This window comes from Ambystoma mexicanum, chromosome 12, assembly GCF_040938575.1.
Source record: "Ambystoma mexicanum isolate Mex_15411 chromosome 12, UKY_AmexF1_1, whole genome shotgun sequence".
Classification (NCBI taxonomy): domain Eukaryota; kingdom Metazoa; phylum Chordata; class Amphibia; order Caudata; family Ambystomatidae; genus Ambystoma; species Ambystoma mexicanum.
The window spans coordinates 160,682,257-160,701,945 of record NC_090936.1 but is presented as its reverse complement, the minus strand read 5'-3'; the positions used below and the strand labels follow the sequence as shown (position 1 = coordinate 160,701,945).

Below are 19,689 nucleotides of genomic sequence, written 5' to 3'. Positions count from 1 at the left end.
TTGAAGACAAATATACCCTCTGCTACAGTGCATGACATTCAAGATCATATTCTTCATGACTCACTGATAACATGCATACAAACAAAACATGTTGGATGATGACACCAAAGTATTAGTATAAAATACTACATTACAACCATAAATGGGACCCTTGCAAACGTAACAGCTATTCCTGGCAATGAGAATCATTTTTAAGGTTAGCAGGACTTATCAGAAAAACATTGGTACAAACACAGACTCCTACGATAGTTTATTGTTTAGACCACAGGATAGTGACTTTGCACTTTTAAGACATGGGTCCACCATTACCTTTGCAAGAGTTTAAATGAACACAACTAGGTTTTTATGGAGCAGAGCTCGATGAAAACAAGGTGCTTTGTAACCATGTGCCAACTGTTTAAATAAACAGAAGACTGTCATGTGTTAATTTGCAGATTATCAATGTCTTTTTGAAATCCAGCAAGTAATCATTAGGAAGGATTTACTAGAACAGAGGTGTCCTTTATGGGAGTATGCTGTTTGAAGTGAGAAGCATGTCCCACGTTCAGCCCACATAGCCCAACATGAAGCACTCAAAAAATAAATACAGTTCAATCCAACAGAATTCAAACAAACATTTATTTCTTCTGATTGTTTTTTTCAGCAACCATAATTTACAATTGTAACACCTTCAAGTGCCTGTCATGGTTTGTACTACACTGCTCATGTAAGCACACAACAGCATAGGTCAGTTTAAAATAATCACAGTACCTTCTTAGTGCAATTTGAGGAAAGGAAGAAAATATAGGATTTTGGATCCACTCTTTGGAAATAAATATAAAATAAAAAACAAAAATAAAAAACAACAGCCTTTTCAGAGATAGACTTTGATCCTTCAGTGATGTTCATGCATATTACTGCTTGGCGGTTATTAGAGTTCTTCCTTATAATATCCAAGCTTTGCAAGTGACATTTCTTTTCTCCGTTGCATAACTTCCCAATACATCTGATCAACTGCAAAAAAAGGAAACAATACCAAGAGAGAAATAAGTAGGATACAAAAGTGTGTATTTAATTTGGACTAGATCATTTGCATGAGTGTGGTCTGTATTCTGCAGAATCTATTAAACTTGTACCAGTCAAATGTCCATAAAATGAACTGAGCGACTAAACATTCATATCCACAATGTATATGATAGTTAAAACAGAAAAACATGCATCTTCTTAAGGAAATCTTGCACTGGTGCAAATGCAAATGTGCACACTATTAGCACTGGGACAAACATTGCCCTATGATAAAATATGGTTCTTTAAATGCTGTTGGCACCTGTGCAATTTTACCGTTGGGCTAATACCATTATGTAGTTACACTAGGGCAACCACTGCCACGTTGAAAACAGGAATATACAATGGGTGATTTGCATTATGATAGTTTGTGCTCTAGTGCTATTACTATGCAAAACTGCTTTTGCACCAGTGCAAAGGATCCGTAATACAGGCTGTCGAAAGGTCGCACTTGGGACCAAGAAATACACAAGGCCTGGAGGGTCACTGTATCTTCTATTAAGGCGTTAATTAAAAACAACAAGAGTCGCAAACAAAATAATGTCAAGATGTTATTCTCAATTATATGCATAAGGATATTTTTCTGAAATAAAATCTGATCCCTATTATCAAACCGGCCTAACAACATTTCCTGGTTCCAGCAATTAAGGGCCATAAAGGTAGACCGAATGGGACATGGGAGTTATCACTTTGGGTTCATACTAATTTGGGGCTGTCGGTTTCAACTGTAGGGACTAATTACACATACACATTCGGTCCAGATTTTTCAATCAAATACTTTAGTGAGGTTATTATTTAATGTTTATGTGAGATCTAGAAGGAGAAGGCCAATTTAAATACCTTTAGAATTCATTGATTCATTAGTAGCACAAACAACCTCTAGTTTCCAAAATGATGCAGTAGTTGTGGTTGGAGATATGAACACCCAGATCGAACCACTGAAGGTTCAACTGACAAAGAAGAGGAGTTTGGAATGTATTCCCAGATTGGTCACTTGCCTACCTTAAAATGTACATCCAGATGCCTCTAAACTTGCTAACTTCTACCTTGAACTATGGCTAAGGCCTGGAAATTGAGCCCCCAGGAGGCATACAGACAAAATGCAAAATCAAGATAGGCTTGGCAAGTTCCCAAATAGATTACATATTATTAGATCTGGCAAGCCAACATATATTTAGAAATCATCCACTGAGTGTAAAGTGACCATGCTCCATTTATTTCAAGCAATATTTTTACTGGAGGAACTGACTGAACATGGTTCGAAGTTTAGCAAATATTAGAAAGTACATAAAATGGTAAAAGTATTATTTTGGAAAGCAATCTACCAACTTTATATAACTAAATTATTTTGATGTATGCACAAGACCCTCATTGGCAAAAAAAAGTGAATACAAAATTATATCAGCCCATAAGTGAATATGATTTGTTATTTATAAAGCAATTTTGCTAAAGCGCTGTCATTAGAACATATATTTACATACATTTATCATCCCCACCGGAGTTGGTACTCATTTATCGACCTTGGAAGGATGAAAGACTGGATTGACCTTGCCAGGATTAGAACCTGCAACCTGCAGATCACAGACAGATCGCAGCAGCGATCGCTTTACCCGCTGAGATATCTTACCGGCTTTTATAAGTAAGAGTATAACTGCCCCCCCCCGTGACTTATACTAATTCCTGATATAAAACCGATACAGAAAATGTAACACTTGGTTTGATGATGATACTAAGGAAGCTAAGAGGTGATTGTTAGGGAGAATTCTCTTCTAAGGCTAATTTCCCTCACCTATAAAGTCCCCCAGCAGCTTTGCTGGATTTTAAGGGTTTATGTTTTTCTCCTGCTAAGAGTGAGACTCTTTTTCCCGCTCTTAGACATGTTGCTGATGTGTGTTTTAGGCTATTTTGTGTGTTTATGGTCTATGGGGTTTTTCTCACCCTCAAAGGTATCATCTTTTTACATGTGTGTTACAGAGCACCCTCAGTGCATTAACACAGAGGTGTCATCGAGTCTCCCAAACAGACGCCATACCCTGGGATTGACTACTGTCTCCCAGGGCATGTAAAGTTACCATCGACTTTACTAGTCAATAGTTATGAACAAAACCAATACAACCCATCTTACTATGGAAGTACTGGAAAGGGTTAAGAGTTTTTCCCTGGTGTTCATTTTCAAGAGGGTACGGTCCAGTCCCTCTCCTCAAAGTTTCTGGCTGGTGGCAGTGGTTACTACCATAAATATTCGAGCGCAAATATTTTCCTATGGGATTTTCCCCTTGTTCGAGGCTACCACTTTTACCGACAGCCTCTTAACATACTGCCGGATTATTTTACTATTAACTTTACTCTGGTAGGTTTTTATTGCCAGATCTTTCATAATATTTCTTTCTCGTGTCTTTCTCTGAAATCCTAACCCAGGTCGGGGATCCTTTGTTCGTCCTTTTGGCGGGCTTCTGCCCAGAAGCCCTCCTTTCGGTGCCACTGAGTCTGGGGTAGACAGGATGTGTGGGTGGGGGAATAGGCACCCTGGACAGGGTTACCTGGGCAACCCAAGTCGCACTCTGCCCTCATAGGCTGGTGGGTTATTCGCCAGGATAGCCACCCGACTGTGTGAGTGACAGCTAGGCTGTATGAATGGGGGGTTTTCTGCATAAAAGCAGGGCTCTGGGGACTGGAGGACAAGACGTCGCCACTGGAACTAAGAAACCCGAAGAGGAGAGAAGCTGAAGACATCTGCAACGACTGAACCACTGGTGAAGCCCTGCTGCAGATCCTCACCAATTGACTCGAGAATATCTTCACCTGCAAGTCTTCTTCCCTTGAGCTGGTGGGGCCAACCAGTTTGCCAATCGCCTTCCAGGACCTGCCTTGGTCGAATCGCCAGTGCCCATCACTAGTAGACCGGATAGCCAGGCACCCGTCCACCACGACCGCGATTGAAAGGAGCGTACCTTTTATTTCATCTGGGCATCACTGCAGCTGGCTTCATCCCTGGGCAGTGCAGTAACTTGAACCTTCCTCCACGACGAGAGTCTCTCTTCCTCTGCTGGATTTCCCCAACTACAGGAACTACCAGCACCGCAGGTGCCTCTTCCACTTTCAAGGTACATTGTTCTGCCAGGCCTCACGTTTTGCTGGGTAATCCTAAAGGTGTTTTAAATCCTGTACTTGGCCACCCCTTTCGTCTAACATTATCTTTTTACCTTCTGCAACTGCCTTTTCAACTCGTTAAACAAAGACTTGACTGCAGCTACTAGAACCGTTTGATCCTGGGCATTTGCCTTGTACCATTGACTCTGGCACAGGCCTATTGACTCTGGCTAAATCTGTTACAACTGCCTCCTCTAGATTGCTTTTCACTAAGAAATGTTTTGGTGCACCTATACTCTTATAACCACCTTTCCTTCCACTTTCTATATTGCTGAAGTGCCATTTTGCTCGGTTTTCACCAAAGCATTGCTTATACTAAAGTATTGCCTTGCCTAACTTGTTGACAATCCAATTGGGAAGTGTTGCTGGTGTGTTTAGGAGTCTAACCCTGTATGACTTGTCCTTTCCATCCCTCTGAAGAAATGGTTAGAGTGCCATTTCTGCTTGGTTTACACTGTGCCGTTTTGCTCAGTTTTCACTCTTGCAAAAACTTGTCTACAATTTAAATAGGGAGTTATGTATACTTTTCTCGACTGTTTAACTTGCTTTAAGGATAGTGCTTTGTGTGTGAACTTAAGAGTGTGTAAAATAAATATATATATAATTTTTGATACAAAGCTTTGGTGAGTGTTTCCTTGTTCCATAGTATTGTAGTCCTATTGTGTAAACCCTGAATACTGCTCATTTCCCTCTTGAGCTAGGTCCGACTGCTTAGCCACAGCTACCAACTAAATCTTTGTGGTACAGACTGATACCAAAGGGTATTTATTGCATATGCCTGTAGTCTTAATCTTCTGTAGTGCTCCCTAAGGGAACTGCATAGGATTCTGCCTAACAGTGATTGAATACTAATTTGGAACAAGTGAAGATTAGGGATTCAGAGGTTATTGCCAAGCTGCAAACATTATAAATAATTGAGAAAAAGAAATAGAAGGCACGAAATAGGGCGTAGTTGTATATAACGGTAGCAGCAAAGAATTCACTGAAGTTTTGAATGTATTCAATGGTATAGATGGTTTAAGCATTTAGAGCTCCCTCCAGCAATTGCTGCAGGAACTTCTTACTGTAATCACTCTGGGACCTTACATGCAGATCAGAAGGCATGTGATGTGGAAATCAAGCCTCCTGTGCAGATATTATATACATTTACTTCTACCTTACATTTTACAGGGATTGAGTTCTCACAAGCACTTTTCTCCCAGAGACCAGGCAAAACTCCCAGCATTGATAGTATTCCAACAGATCTCTTGAAGAACAATCCAAGGCTATGGGTGTCTTTTTTTAATTGTATAAGTAATACCCACCCTCTTCCTAATATCTGGCATGTAGCAGAAATCATTTCCAGCAACACGAAATGGGATGGGGCCTTGCATAAAAATTACCAGCCTATTTTATGATTCAACAGTGCAGCAAAAAGAAATCTATGGAAGGGTTATTCTTGCACAATTAGAAGAGTGATTTGCAAGTAGAAGTTTAATGGAGTTTAATAAAAGATCTGCAAGATTACGTAAAAGGTTTTTCTCTTTAAGTGCCGTTTTACAAAAATGCGCAATCGAGATGAATGTTTTTCTTTTTCCGTTTATAGATTTAAAGTCTGCAATCAATAGTGTAAACAGAGCTATAGTTTGAGCATTTCTAAGTCATATGGAAGAGCCTTTGCCTTTATTAAGAGCAATAGAATATGTATATGAGGGTCACATAGCAAGGTTTAGGCTTAGACAGGCAGTCAAGTGGACAGAGCCTTTCCAGGTGAGGGTGACACAAGGCTGTGTCTTAGTCCCTAAATTATTTTTAATGTATATACCACTTCGCAACTAGAATACAAGAACTAGACTGTGCTGGTGGATGGAAAATCGGCATTTAAATGTATCCTGATGACAGTTTTTATCCCAAAATCTACAAAAGGGCATCAGGAAACGAGTTGGAGGTTTTACAACCTCATTTGTTTGCAAAAATCGATTGTCTGTCACGGAACAAAAGCCAGGATGGTTCTTTAAAAAAAAAAAAATCATTACTGGGATAATGTACACCCAAGTTAAAAGCTTTGATTATCTTCGTATTAGGATCATGTCCAGCAGAAAAGGGTGAACAGTTACAGCGTAGCTACACCACCCTGAACCAAAGCAGGAGAGACCCTCACATTTGTAAATAGATTTAAGGGTAAAGCAATCCCTCCTGCAAACTTGAGGTACATAAAACACAAGCAAATTCAGCAACACGTTTTGGGGCCCAGCATTGGTCATTCTTCAGTCAGATTGTTCGAGTTTAAGGAAAGAGCTTTCTTTAAAAGAAAAGGCTGCATCTCTCCAAAAGGGCACCATCATTAACACTGTAAATGATGTGGGGTTTACAACCTATCTTGTATGAAGTGCAACTGAGGCCTGTAGTGGTCTGGTGAGGTACAAACAATACTGTAGAGCTTTCATTCTGTAAGAAAGTAGCATAGGACTTGTCAGTAACCCAGACAGCATGGAATGGAAATGGCTCTCACCCAAAGAGGATTCTGAATAGTTTACGCTTAGAACATATGTTGTTGTCTAAAGGATTGTTCTCAGGAGGCATTATGGGATTTATAACATCTAAGTACAGGATATATGCATTTAATTGGGGCTCTGGATGGGAATAGTTTATTACCTATAACTCCATTTCTTCAGCATTGGTATCTTTCATGGATTCACATGCTTAGAATATTCCCCGTCGTCAGGCTGGGAACCCTCGGTATATTTATAAAGACCTTTCCTACAGGAAAAATGTCGACACTTCTGTGTCCTATCTACGTTGTTTTCGGGCTGCGTACGCTTGACCCAATAGGACGTAGGGATATAAATAGCCCCGCCCCCACGGCTCTCTCAGATTTTAACCCCCAAAGTAGAGGGAACATCTAGAGTTTGCATTCAGGGGAGGCCAGTGGGCGCATGTGAATCCACGAAAGATACCAATGCTGGAGAAATGGAGTTACAGGTAAGAAACTATTCGCTTCTCCAGCATTGGATCTTTAATGGATTCACATGCTTAGAATAGATTGCATAGCAGTACGCCTGATTTGGAGGTGTGCATGCAAACCAATACCATCATAGCCACACATGCCCTTTGTCATGGAGAAAACTTTTAGTCGTTGCACGTTAACATTAAAAACACATTAAGATACATTGATAGAAGGATATACCCCTGTATAGGGCTTGCCTCACTGAAACAGATGACGTAGGACTGCTCTTCCCATCTGTATATCTTCTGCATGTTGCTGTTCGAGGCAATAATGGCGGGTAAATGTATGTGGCACCGACCAGGATGCCGCCTGACAGATATCTCCCAGCGGAATCCCGGCCCACAATGCCACCGAAGATTAACTGGATCTCGTGTAATGGGCTCTTGGGCGTTTTCTAGCGGCTTCCCCGCTTTCGAGTGGCAAAAGGCAATAGTCGACGAGACCCACCGAGCTAGTCCTTGTTTTGAGATTGCTTTTCCCTTTGCCAAGGGCCATAAGCCACAAATAGTTGTTTTGTATCTCTAAAATTTTGAGTATGATGAAGGTAAAACTTTAGAGGTTGCAAAGAATGTCGGTAGCAAAATAGACGTATGTTTATGAAAGACAGTTGGAATTTTTGGTATGAAATGAGGGTTGGATAGTATGGAGGATCAATGACTTACGCCTATAGTTCCGAAAGTCGTCGTGCCGAAGTGATAGCCTCCAAAAAAGCCAATTTCCACAATAAGAATTTTAAAGATGACGATGACATAGGCTCGAAAAGAGCATTTATTAGTTCTGTCAATACCAGGTTAAGACTCCAGTTCGGAGGAAACTTTTTAGTTGGGGGGAAAAGTACGAAATAAGCCTTCCATGAAGTGTTTAACCGATCACTAAACAGTGGAGTTGAATGCCTTTTACGAGTGAACCTTGAAATGGCTGCCAGATGAACCTTAAATCGACGAAAAAGACAAACCCTTTTCTGCTAAGTGCAGCAAATATGGAAGAAGCTTTTCTGGTGCGATACTCAGGGGCTCCAGACCTGGTTGATCCTTACACCACGTGCAGAATCTCCTCCATTTACATGCATACAAAGTGTTCGTGGACGGAGCCTGCACGGCTTGTAAAATTCGACGACAGTCCAATGAAATGTTTAGAGTACCAAATTCCGAGAAGTCAGGAGCCAGGCTGTCAGGCTGAGTTTGTCCGGATCGTGATGCCACACTGCCCCCTTGTCCCGAGATAGAAGGTTCGGGATCTTCTGGAACCTCACTGGTTGCGCTATCGATAGCTGGAGCAGGTCAGAGAACCAGGACTGTCTCGCCCAATAGGGAGCCACCAAGATCACCAAACATGGGTATTTATGAATCCATTGCAGAGTTCGTCGTATGAGTGGAAACTGGGGAAATGCATACCCAAACTTGTCCGTCCACGGGAAGGAGAGTGCTTCCCCCAGCGAGTCGGGTTGTGGCCACCTGCTCGCGTACTGTGTGCATTTCTTGTTCTCTCTCGTCGCAAAGAGATCCAGGGAAGGTTGTCCCCATTTTTTGAAAACCTTTGCCAGCTGTTGGTCGTTCAACTCCCATTCGTGCAGCTTATTCATCTCTCTGCTGAGAGAGTCTGCTTGTACATTTTTTACTCCCAGCAGATGGTAGGCCAATATACTTATCTTCTGTTCAAGAGCCCAATGCCATATTTCTTGAACTTCGGTCGAGAGAGTTCTGGAATGAGTACCTGCTTTCTCAGGTAGAACATTGTCATCGTATTGTCCGTCAATATTCTCACGACCGACCCTTTTATGTGTGGTAAAAAGGACTTCAGGGCCTAACGTACCGCCCTCAATTCCAGCACTTTGATATGAAGGGTTGACTCTTCCGGCGACCACAGACTTTGCACTTGTAGGGACCCCAGATGCGCTCCCCATCCAGTCAGAGAAGCATCCGTCTCGATAGATTTTCGAAGAGTTGCCACCAACGCAGTGCTCGTAGCAGCTCGTTGCTGATCGTCAATTTGTCTGACCAAAGCCCCCGACTCTGGGACCATCGGTCTGCCAGAAATTCTTGAATTGGTCTCATGAAGAGACAGTTGTTTACTAAGGGGATACGCGACGCCATGTCCCCTAGTAGTGACATATATTTCCTTACCGACACCCTGGTGTTGACTTGCCACTCTTTTGCCTGTAGCCTGAGCTTGTGAACCCTCTCCACAGATGGTTTCACCAATCCTGACTGCGTTTCGAACTCCGCACCCAAAAACACCAAGTTCCTTGAGGGAGTTAAGGAGGACTTCTCGAAGATGATCGCAAATCCTAACTGTTGCAGAACTTGGATGGTGGCCTTTAGACTTGCTTGCGCTATTATTGGAGACGACCCACTTACCAACCAATCGTCCAGATAATGGTAAACATTATGACCTTGTTTTCTTAACCAAGCTGCTACTGGAGCCAAGCACTTTTTGAACGTCCTGGGAGATGACTTTAGTCCGAATGGGAGTACTTTGAATTGATAGTGGGCTCGTCAGACTACGAACCTCAAGAATTTTCTGTGTCGTCGACGCATTGGTATATGAAAATATGCTCCTGCAGATCAAACAACGTCAGAAAATCCCCCGGCTGGATAGATCGAATAACTTCCTGAAGTGTAAGCATCTTGAACTTCAGATTTCTTAGTGTTTTGTTGAGATCTCGAAGATCTAGAATGGGACGCCACTTGCCATTGGGTTTTTTGACAACAAAGTATCGGGAGTAAACTGCATGACCTCTCTCGGCCACCGGGACCAATTCTATAGCCCCTTTTTGTAGCATAAGCACTACTTCTTGTTGCAATATTTGCAGGTGGGGCTGCGCCGAAAACACAGGTGGAATGTGCTATGGTCTGCTTTTGAACTGCAAAGAATGGCCTACCTTCACTGTGTCCAATAGCCACCGGTCAGATGTTATCTTCTCCCACTCGTCGACACGGTGAGACACTCTGCCTCCCAGGACGTTCTGAAGCTCGTCATTGCTGGTTCTTTGACTGTTTGTCCTTTGTGGACGATGAATAACCTCTTCTTCTTGAAGCTTGATAGTGTCGACCTCTTCGAGCAGTTTGGGTAGCTCGCCGATAGCCGTGAGAGGAGTACGAAGGCCTACTGAAGGCCCAGTCCCTGGATGACAAGAATCGGGAATTTCCTGACGCTCCTCTAAAGGGACGAAATGAACTAAAACTTCTGCCACTTTGAAGGGCTCCAAGAGAGCGTGCTGTGTCCGAGTCTTCTTTCATGCCTTTCAAGGCCAAGTCTACTTTCTCTCCAAATAGTTGTTCACCTTCAGAAGGCATATCAAGCACTTTATATTATACTTCCGGTCGAAAGTTAGTGCATTTGAGCCAGGCTTGCCTCCTCAAAACCACTCCATTGTTTATTTGTTTAAAACCTGATTCTGCCAGATCTACGGCGATGTTTGAGTGGTTTGACGCCTCTTCCCCCTCACGTACCAGCAACATAGCAGATTTTCTGTGCTCGTCTGGTAGATGTTCCAGTATGGGGGCTAAACGATGCCACATCTCTCTGTCGTATCTCGCCATAATAGCCAGAGTTGGCTGCCTTTACCGTTGTTGCTCCTATCGACACTACCTTCTTGCCAAAGGCATCTTGTCTCCTGGCCTCGCTGTCCGGAGGCGTTGTACATTTATGTTGTGACCTCGCCTTTCTTGCAGCAGCTGCCGATACCATTGATTCTGGAGAAGGTTGAGAAGACAAATATTTTGGCGTAGACTCCGGAGCTTTACATTTCTTTTCCAGTCTACCTTTAACCACAGGCTCTGAGAACGGATGGCGCATTGTTCGTAACCCCTCTTGCCAAACATGATCTAAAATGGGGACCGAAAACACCGACTTCATCCTCTTCCCCATATGATCAAACAAGAAACAGTCTTTCTTTTGTTCCTCCTGGGCCAAGCCAAATTCGGTACATGCCTTACCCATCATCGTGTGGAAGGAACCAATGTCATCCTGCGGTGACGGTTGAGCCGGACTTCTTGGAGCTTCCATCTCAGCCTCCGACTCCCATGTCGGGTCCCTCGAAGGGGATGATGATATGTCTGATAAAGACTCTTCTCGTTCCGACCCGGACTCTGGTAGTTCTCCTTCCTCCGGGTGCGAGCATGGAGGATCTACATTAACCTGAATGGCTGTTAATATCCTAGCCATTGACCGGGGGGTTAGGGCCTGGCTCGTCGTCGACTGGCATAGCATGTAGCCCTGCTGGAGTACAAACTTGAGGCAACTTCGTGTCCAATCGGCTCAATAGAGACTGTAATATAGACAATACCTCCAAGCATAACTCCGCCTGGGGATTGAGTAAAGGTGCTGTAACTGGGATTCTTCGTCCACTCGAGACCGTCAACGAGCTGACCCCCTGTAATCCAAGCTCCGTTGGCCCAACCACCGGTTCACGTCATCTTCTACGGATGATATGGAAAAAGCCGCCTCCTGTTGCAACAGGGTCTCTGGTAAGATTGGATCGTACACCTCCGGTGGCCAGCCTTACTGAGGAGCTACCGTCGATGATGTCAACTTCTCAACAGTCGTCGTCTGAATCGACGGAGCTACTGCAGGAACGCCCTGCGTCAATGGAAATGAGGGCGTCGACGATCGAACTCCCGTCAACGACAACGGTGGATGTTGTGCAGAATCCTGAAGCGTTCCCGCCTTTTTTTGAGCTTGACTTATGCTGACGAATCTCGACTCGACGAGGACCTATGATGGTCACCTGAGGAGGTCTTTAACAGGTATTCTCTCCTTTTTTGATAAGGAGGAAGAAGACGAAGTTTTCGTTTTTGATGACGATTCCCTCGTAGAATGTTTCTCAGAGGAACTTTTCTCCGTCGAACGCAACTTCTTCACCGGTGGCTCTGCAGATACAGAACGGCGGGAGACCACCAGAGATTTAGCTCTCAAGGCCAAACTATGTGTAGAGCCCCTCCTCCCGCTCCGTCATGCAACCACGTCACCAGACGTCTATTTCGGTCTTTCAGGGTCTTCTGCGAGAAGCCTTAACAAATTTCACAATTGTCCGCCGAATGATGAGGATGGAGACAATACAGACAGTCCATATGTCCATCCCCCTAGTACACCTTTTTTAATCCGCATGTAGTTCATGGACGGAATAACGCCTTTCCAGACATTGGGAAAGAAAACGAAAAAGTCAACCTTGTAAAATAGCAGATGACACAAGGTGATCCCACTACTTTGGAAGACGGTTGAAATCTGAGGGAGCCATGGGGGCGGGGCTATTTATATCCCTACGTCCTATTGGGTCAAGGGTACGCAGCCCGAAAACACCGTAGATAGGACACAGAAGTGTCAACATTTTTCCTATAGGAAAGGTCTTTAGAAATATACCGAAGGTTCCCAGCCTGACAACGGGGAATATTCTAAGCATGTGAATCCATGAAAGATCCAATGCTGGAGAATATATTTTAATCAGATTACTAATTGCAAATTCAAGTTATTGTTCCTTATACTCCAACAGGATTTTATTTCGCTTTGCTCATTGAATAATACTTGCAGCGAAAGATGGATTTTACCATATGTTGAGAGAAGGGACTAGGCAGGCATCCAATCCTATGTTATTTCCGAAAGCTCCCAATTTCCTGAAAGTGATGTTGATTGTGGCTAATTTAATAGAGTGTGTTTGGTTTTTATGAGGTAGATACATTAATTTGACTGCTAACTAGTTACATCTGTATGACATCACAGAAGAACAAGTTACTCTCTTACCTGGTAACGTTCTTTCGATGGGATGGTCCGACGACGTATTGCATATCTATGACGGGTAATGTCCACAGCTGTGCTGCTTCGGAACATTTTCTGCGTCTGTGCCCTGCATTGATGACGTCACTCCTCCGTCCCCGAGGACCTCCTCCGAAGGTCACCCGATGTGATAACTAGGACGCACGACGCCCGTAGCCTCAGTTGTAGTTTTTTCCCCCCAGAACGTGTGACACCAGTCTTTTGCCATTCAGACACACAAGGCCTTGTGGAAACGTAAGCTGCAATCGCATAAGAAATTCTGCAGCGGGGAAGGCAGGGAGGGAGCGATATGGAATACGTCGTCAGACCATCCCATCGAAAGAACGTTACCAGGTAAGAGAGTAACTTGTTCTTCGAGGGGATTGGGTCCTCCGACATATTCCATATCTATGACAGACTCCCAAAGCAGTACCAAAGCAAGGAGGTGGGAAAAGAATTTAGAAAACAAATGTAGCATGCCCAATCAAATTGCGGAATAAAGGACCGCCTTGCCAAAGGCCAGATCTTGTCCTCGGATGGAATCGAGGGAATAGTGACGTACAAAAGTATGTATTGAAGCCCAGGTGGCGGCATCACAGATGTTACGAATAGGAACACCCCTCTGCAGGGCAGTAGATGCAGCCATGCCCCTGGTAGAATGGGCCCGCAAGCCAGCCGGAGGGTCCTTACCTGCCAAGCGGTAACACTCGGAGATAGCTAAAATAATCCAACGAGACAAAGTCTGTTTCGTCACAGCTTGTCCCAAACGCTTTCCAGCGTAACCAATGAAGAGTTGATCGTCCACTCTGACCCGGGACATGCGTGAAACATAAAAGCTCAATGCTCTCCTAGGATCAAGCCTATGGAGCCTCTCCTCTTCCTTAACAGGATGCAGAGGAGGATAGAATGCAGGAAGAACCACCTGCTGGCTTAAATGAAATTCCGAAACCACCTTCGGAAGAAAAGAAGGACGAACTCGAAGACAACCCTGTCCTTATGAAACACAGTGAAGGGTGGCTTAACCGAAAGTGCCTGTAACTCACTCACTCTACGAGCGGAAGTAATCACAACCAAAAACACAGTTTTAAGAGTTAACAGTCTCAAAGGGCAAGAATGCAAAGGCTCAAACGGAGCACCCATAAGATACTTAAGAACAAGGTTCAAATCCCAACCGGGCACCAGAAAAGGTGACGGAGGAAACACATTAGTGAGCCCTTTCAAAAAATTAAATTTTTTTAAAGAAATTAAAGAAATTTTTAAGAAATTAAAGAAAGAAATTAAAGGAATTTTAAAATAGGAACACACTTCAGACGAGTGCTTAAATATGGACAGCGCCGCCAGGTAACCCTTAATTGTACCCACTTGCAAGCCCCTGTGGGCCAATGAAAGCAAAAAAGACAGAACCATGGGAATGTCACATGCAAAACGATCCACATTCTGAACTCTGCACCAGTCGCAGAACTTACACCAATGGCAACGGTACAGAGACTTTGTTGCTGGCCGCCTGGCCGAGAGCAACACCTCCATCACGTCTTCAGGGAGGTCCCAATCCTTATACCTCAGCCTTTCAGAAGCCAAGCGTGAAGGTTGAGGGATCTGACCTCTGGATGGAGAACCTGACTCCCTCCCGTGAGAGCAGATCGTCTCGGGAGGGAAGATAACGTGGAGGGAAGATGGACAAGTCGAGAGGGTCCGGGTACCATGTCCTCCGGGCCCACGCTGGAGCTATGAGGATCATCCGGGAACCGAACCTGCGTAACCTCGCAGCACTTGCGCGATGACGGGGACTGGAGGAAACGCGTACAGCAGTGGGAAGGACCAATCCACCACGAACGCATCTCCTAAGGCTCCTCTTGGAGGAAATTCCCCCGAGCAGAACCTCTCGCACTTCCGGTTGACACTGGAGGCGAAGAGATCCACTTGAGGGGTCCCTCAAAGGGCGAAGATCTCCAGGAGAATCTCCTGAGCCAACTCCCACTCGTGAGAGATCGTGCTCTGCCCGCTCAGAGCGTCCGCCTTCTCGTTTTCGTCTCCGGCCAGATGAACTGCCGTGATCGAAACTTCCTGCTGGATGGCCCAGAACTCAAGCTGCATCGCCTCCCTGCACAGAGGAAGTGACCCGGCCCCCCGGCCCCCTTTTTGTTGAGGTAGTGCATGGCCACCGTGTTGTCCTTCAGGATCAGGACACTCTTTCCTCGCACAGTTGGCAGAAACGCCTTCAAGGCTAGCCTGACGGCCCTCAGCACCAACAGACTGATATGGAGTCTGGATTCCGACGGAGACCAACGACCGTTGACTGTCAACTCGTTGGCATGAGCTCCCCATCCCGTGAGGGATGCGTCCGTCATGATCATCACCTCCAGCCAGGGAAGCCAAAACGGAGCCCCCTTCATCAGATTGCCTTCGACGGCCCACCACAGAAGATCCTGGGCGACCGAGAGCGGCACCTGAACAAGGTCCAAAATCCTGCCGGAGGACTGCGACCACTGCATCTTGAGTGCCCACTGCAAAGATCTCATCTGCAGACGAGCCTCCGGCACCAGAAGAATGCAGGATGCCATGAGGCCGAGCAACCTCAAGAACTCGAATGCCGGGAGCGTCTGGGCATTGTGAAACTTGTGCACCATCTGCTGAATGTGAAGAGCCCTCACCTGAGGAGGAAAACACTGCCCCAGGGACGTGTCTAGCACTGCTCCGATGTACTGGAGCCGCTGTGTTGGCGTCAAATGGGACTTTTTTAAATTGAGATAGAAGCCCAGCTTGTGAAGGGAATGGCAGGTGACGGACAGATGATCCAGGACTTGCTCGGGAGAGCTCCCCCGGATCAACCAGTCGTCCAGGTAGGGGTAGACGTGAATCCCCCTTTCCTGAGATGCGCTGCCACCACCACCATGAGCTTGGTGAAAACCCTCGGGGCGGAGGTCAATCCGAATGGCAGGACCCGAAACTGAAAGTGCGAGTCGCCAACCGCGAACCTCAGGTACTTCTTGTGCTTGGGATGGATCGGCACATGGAAGTAAGCATCGTTGAGGTCGAGAGACACCAACCAGTCCTGAAGTTGAAGGGCCTGGAGGACTTGAGAGAGAGTCCTTCGTAAGGAGTTTGTTCAAACCGCGCAAGTCCATGATGGGTTTCAATCCTCCGTCTTTCTTTGAAATCAAAAAATAAGGGGGAATACCATACCTTGTTCCTCTCCGCTACAGGCACCAGTTCTATAGCGCCTTTCTCCAGCAGGGCTTAAATTTCCTGCGCAAGGAGCGGATCCTGACTCTTCAAACAGAGGTTCCTAGGTGGATACCCGTAGCCGTGGGTTATGATCTCCAGAACCCACACATCTGAAGTAATGGCACGCCACTCTACAAGATGCTGCGCCAGCCTTCCCCCAACCGGCGAACCATGGGACATGGCCTCATGACTGAGTGGTAGTGGCTGCGGCGTTGCCTGAGGGCAAAGAGGCAACTGCGCGAGCGGCCTTGGCACCTTGAGTACCTTGTCTTCCACCTCTGGTACTCCTATGGTTGCCTCTGACTGCCAGCTCCTCTCGCTTTACTGAAGGACGAGTAATAACGAAAGGAACCTCACCTCCATTGTTGTTCCCTAGGACGAAAAGGCGGAGGTTGTCGAACTGCATCGCCCAACAACTTCGCTGCAGCTTTTGAGGTCTGCAACCTCTCAAGGCTCTCGTCAGCTTTGCTGCCAAACAGATCCGTCAAAGGGCATGTTGAGGAGCCGGGACTGCACATCAGGAGCGAACCCTGACTTCCGCAACCATGCAAACCTGCGTATTACGGTGCTCGCCACCATGGACCGACTGACACAATCTGCCATGTCCAAACCCGACTGAACGGCCTCACGCATGGCATCCTTGCCATCCTGGACCATAGCAAGGAAACTATCCCGTTCGTCCCCTTCAGGAATATGCTCAGCCGCTAATGCAACACAGTTCCACAGAGTGTGTGTGAAACGAGACAAGGCACATACGGAGTTGGCTGCCTGAAGCGCCATACCCCCTGAAGAAAACACTTTCTTCGCCCAGCCATCAAAACGTTTGTCCTCCCTATCCTGAGGGATGGTAGGATACGACGCCTGCTTTGCCGGGGCCGTAGCCGCCTGCACCACCAAACTCTCCGGAGTGGGGTGCCTGGTCAAGTAGCAGGGGTCACTACTGGCTGGACGATATTTTCGTGACGACTTGCCCACTGCCGGGAGACTCTCCGGAGCAGTCCAAGCCGCTGCCACCCTTCTTTGCAGAGCCATATGAAATGGCAGTACCGGGTCAGTGGGGGGACCAAGATCGAGGATGTCTGTAAGATCATCATGCACAAACTCCCCTGGGGGAGCCGACCAACCCAAGTACTCGGTGACCCGAGACATAAGGCGCCAGTACGAAGATTTGGCATGAGTGCCAGGCTCAGGCCTACAAAACTCCACCTCCGGAGAGGTGTCCAGTCCACTGGCATCATGCAGTGACTGCCGTAGGTCCTCAAATAGGCTATGGCCCGAGAACAGCTCATCCGGCACTGTAACCTGAACCATGCCCTCATCAGAGCCCTCATCACCTTCAGAGATGTACTCCAGGCGGTGAGAGGAAGGCACCTGGGAACCAAAGCATACCTGACCTTCGCCAGAGCCTTTCTAGGGGCTCTCCCGTGTCACGGGGCCCCTCCGACACCACCACCTCGAAAGGCGTCGAGGGCGCCGAACGAATCGGCGCCGAGACAATCGGCGTCGACGTCGAATGGATCAGCGTCGATGTCAGCTGCAGCGCTGCCAGCAATGACAGCGTCGACAAAGTCCTCGAAGCCGGAGCTCCGAGCGTGTCTCTCGACGACCTAGGCGCCAACAGCGTCAACGACCCCCTGGGAGGTGGAGCCTCGAGAGAGGTCGTCGACGACCTCAGCGCCACAGGCGTCGACGTCTTCCTCGAAGACGGCACACGATCACACGGACTCGAGCGCGTCGAGGACCAGGACCTGGAACGGGCATTGTGAGAACGGCTACCCTTGTCCGAGCGGGACCTCTCCCGTGAGCCATGCCGACCACCCGAGCCCGAAGGCGTACGAGCGGTGTCTCTCGACCGGTGCCGACCGACCCCACTCGGAGGCGCGGACGGACCGGTGCCCTGCAATTCGAGAATCGCCAACATTTTCTTCCCGAAGGAAGCCCATTCCTCCGGTGTCACTTGCAAGGTGGGATAAGCGACCCGCCGACAGGCTGAGCCCTCGAAAGAGAACGGGGAAGGTGACCGATGCCGGCGCTTCCGGGCATGCCTCGAAGAGGCAGAGGATTGGCGAGATCGACTCCTGGAAGGAGACCCAATGGACTTCCGACGATGACGTGGAGAGTCGCCCCTCGAGTCATCCGTCGAAAGCTCCGCAGACCTCGACTTCCGGGGCTTAGACACCCAACCTACTTGCAACTTCTTCTTGCGCTCCCGGAAGGCCTTGGCTGTGAGCGACTGGCGGTCAACACAGTCATCCGTATCGTGGGACTCCCCAAGGCACCAGAGGCAGGCGTTGTGCGAGTCCGTGACAGACATCTTGGACCCACAGTCCCCGCATTTCTTGAATCCCGGACGCAAGGCTGAAGACGAAGTCGATATCCTCACGGAACAGCTTCACAACAATAACGATCAGGTTCGAAGAACCGAGAAAACAACAAACTCCAAAGAGTCAAGGCGTACCGAGATTCACGAAGCGAACACGTTCGCGGAAAAAACCGAACTGAGGCTACGGGCGTTGTGCGCCCTACTTATCGCATCGGGTGACGTCGGCCGTCGGAGCAGGTCCTCTGGGACGGCGCATCAACGTCATTGACGCAGGCGCCGAAAATTTTCTGAAGCAGCACAGCTGTGGACATTAGCGGTCATAGATATAGATATGGAATACGTCGGAGGACCCAATCCCCTCGAAATGTACCTTATCATGGTCTTGATTGTTGCAATTGGAATTTGTTTATTTGTAAAGCGCTTATACACAAGTGAAGTGCTTCAAGGCGGGAAGGGAACAAGGGGATATAATCGTCATTCTGAGGCCTTGAAGATTCCAAATGATCTAACAGAAATAACTAGCATACTAGGCAGGGGCATTTCTACTAGTATAAGTGTGTGACAAAGAGTGCGGGGAAATGGTGGTGGGGGAGTGGGAGAGGAACATACAAGACAATAAAGGTTGGTCATCAATGCGCCAATTCATGCAGGCATAACCACCTAAGGAGGGGTGATAGAGGAGGAGAGGCCAGACAAACATGTCAGGCGTAGTACATTCAAGGTCATGCAAGTGCGCAGACAGAAGTGCAGGGGAGGAGGACAAGTGTGCCCAGACCAGCAGGAGCCAGGGTTAAGTGCAGAGTGGGTGCCAAGATCAAGGAACGTATTCAGAGTGCTGTAATGCAAGGCAGAGTGCGGAGGCCTGTAGGCAAGTGCAGGACTGGCGGGGGAGCCTGGGACGTGTGAGGCTCTGGGGGTGCACCGGGCGACCCGTCAGCTGACTGAGCAGATTGGGGAAGAGAACGAGGAAGGGAAGCAGGAGAGAAGGGAAGGAGGTTAGGGAGAGAGAAAGAGGAAGAGAAAAGGAGTGTCTTGAGGAGTTTCCGGAACTTAAGGAGGTCCGGCTCAAGCCGGAGAGAGGTAGGCTGGCTGTTCCAGAGGAAGGCATCTGCAGAGGATAAGGATCTACCCCCAAATCTCTGCTTGGAAAAACAGCTCACCCGAAGAGAGTTGGAGGAGGCTGAAAGGAGGGCTCTGGAGGGAGAGTATT

At 47.0% G+C, this 19,689-nt stretch overlaps 1 protein-coding gene across 2 annotated transcripts in view; it reads right to left on the bottom strand.

Moving 5' to 3' along the window:
- Positions 1 to 599: 599 nt before the first annotated feature.
- The window catches only part of RAB3IP (RAB3A interacting protein), a 328,509-nt gene continuing 309,419 nt past the window's right edge, over positions 600 to 19,689 (bottom strand). For both annotated transcript variants that reach the window (XM_069628233.1, XM_069628234.1), the window contains one exon: positions 600 to 993. In XM_069628233.1, coding sequence (XP_069484334.1) covers positions 911 to 993 — 83 coding nt within the window. In that variant the 3' untranslated portion in view covers positions 600 to 910. The remainder of the gene's footprint in view (positions 994 to 19,689) is intronic.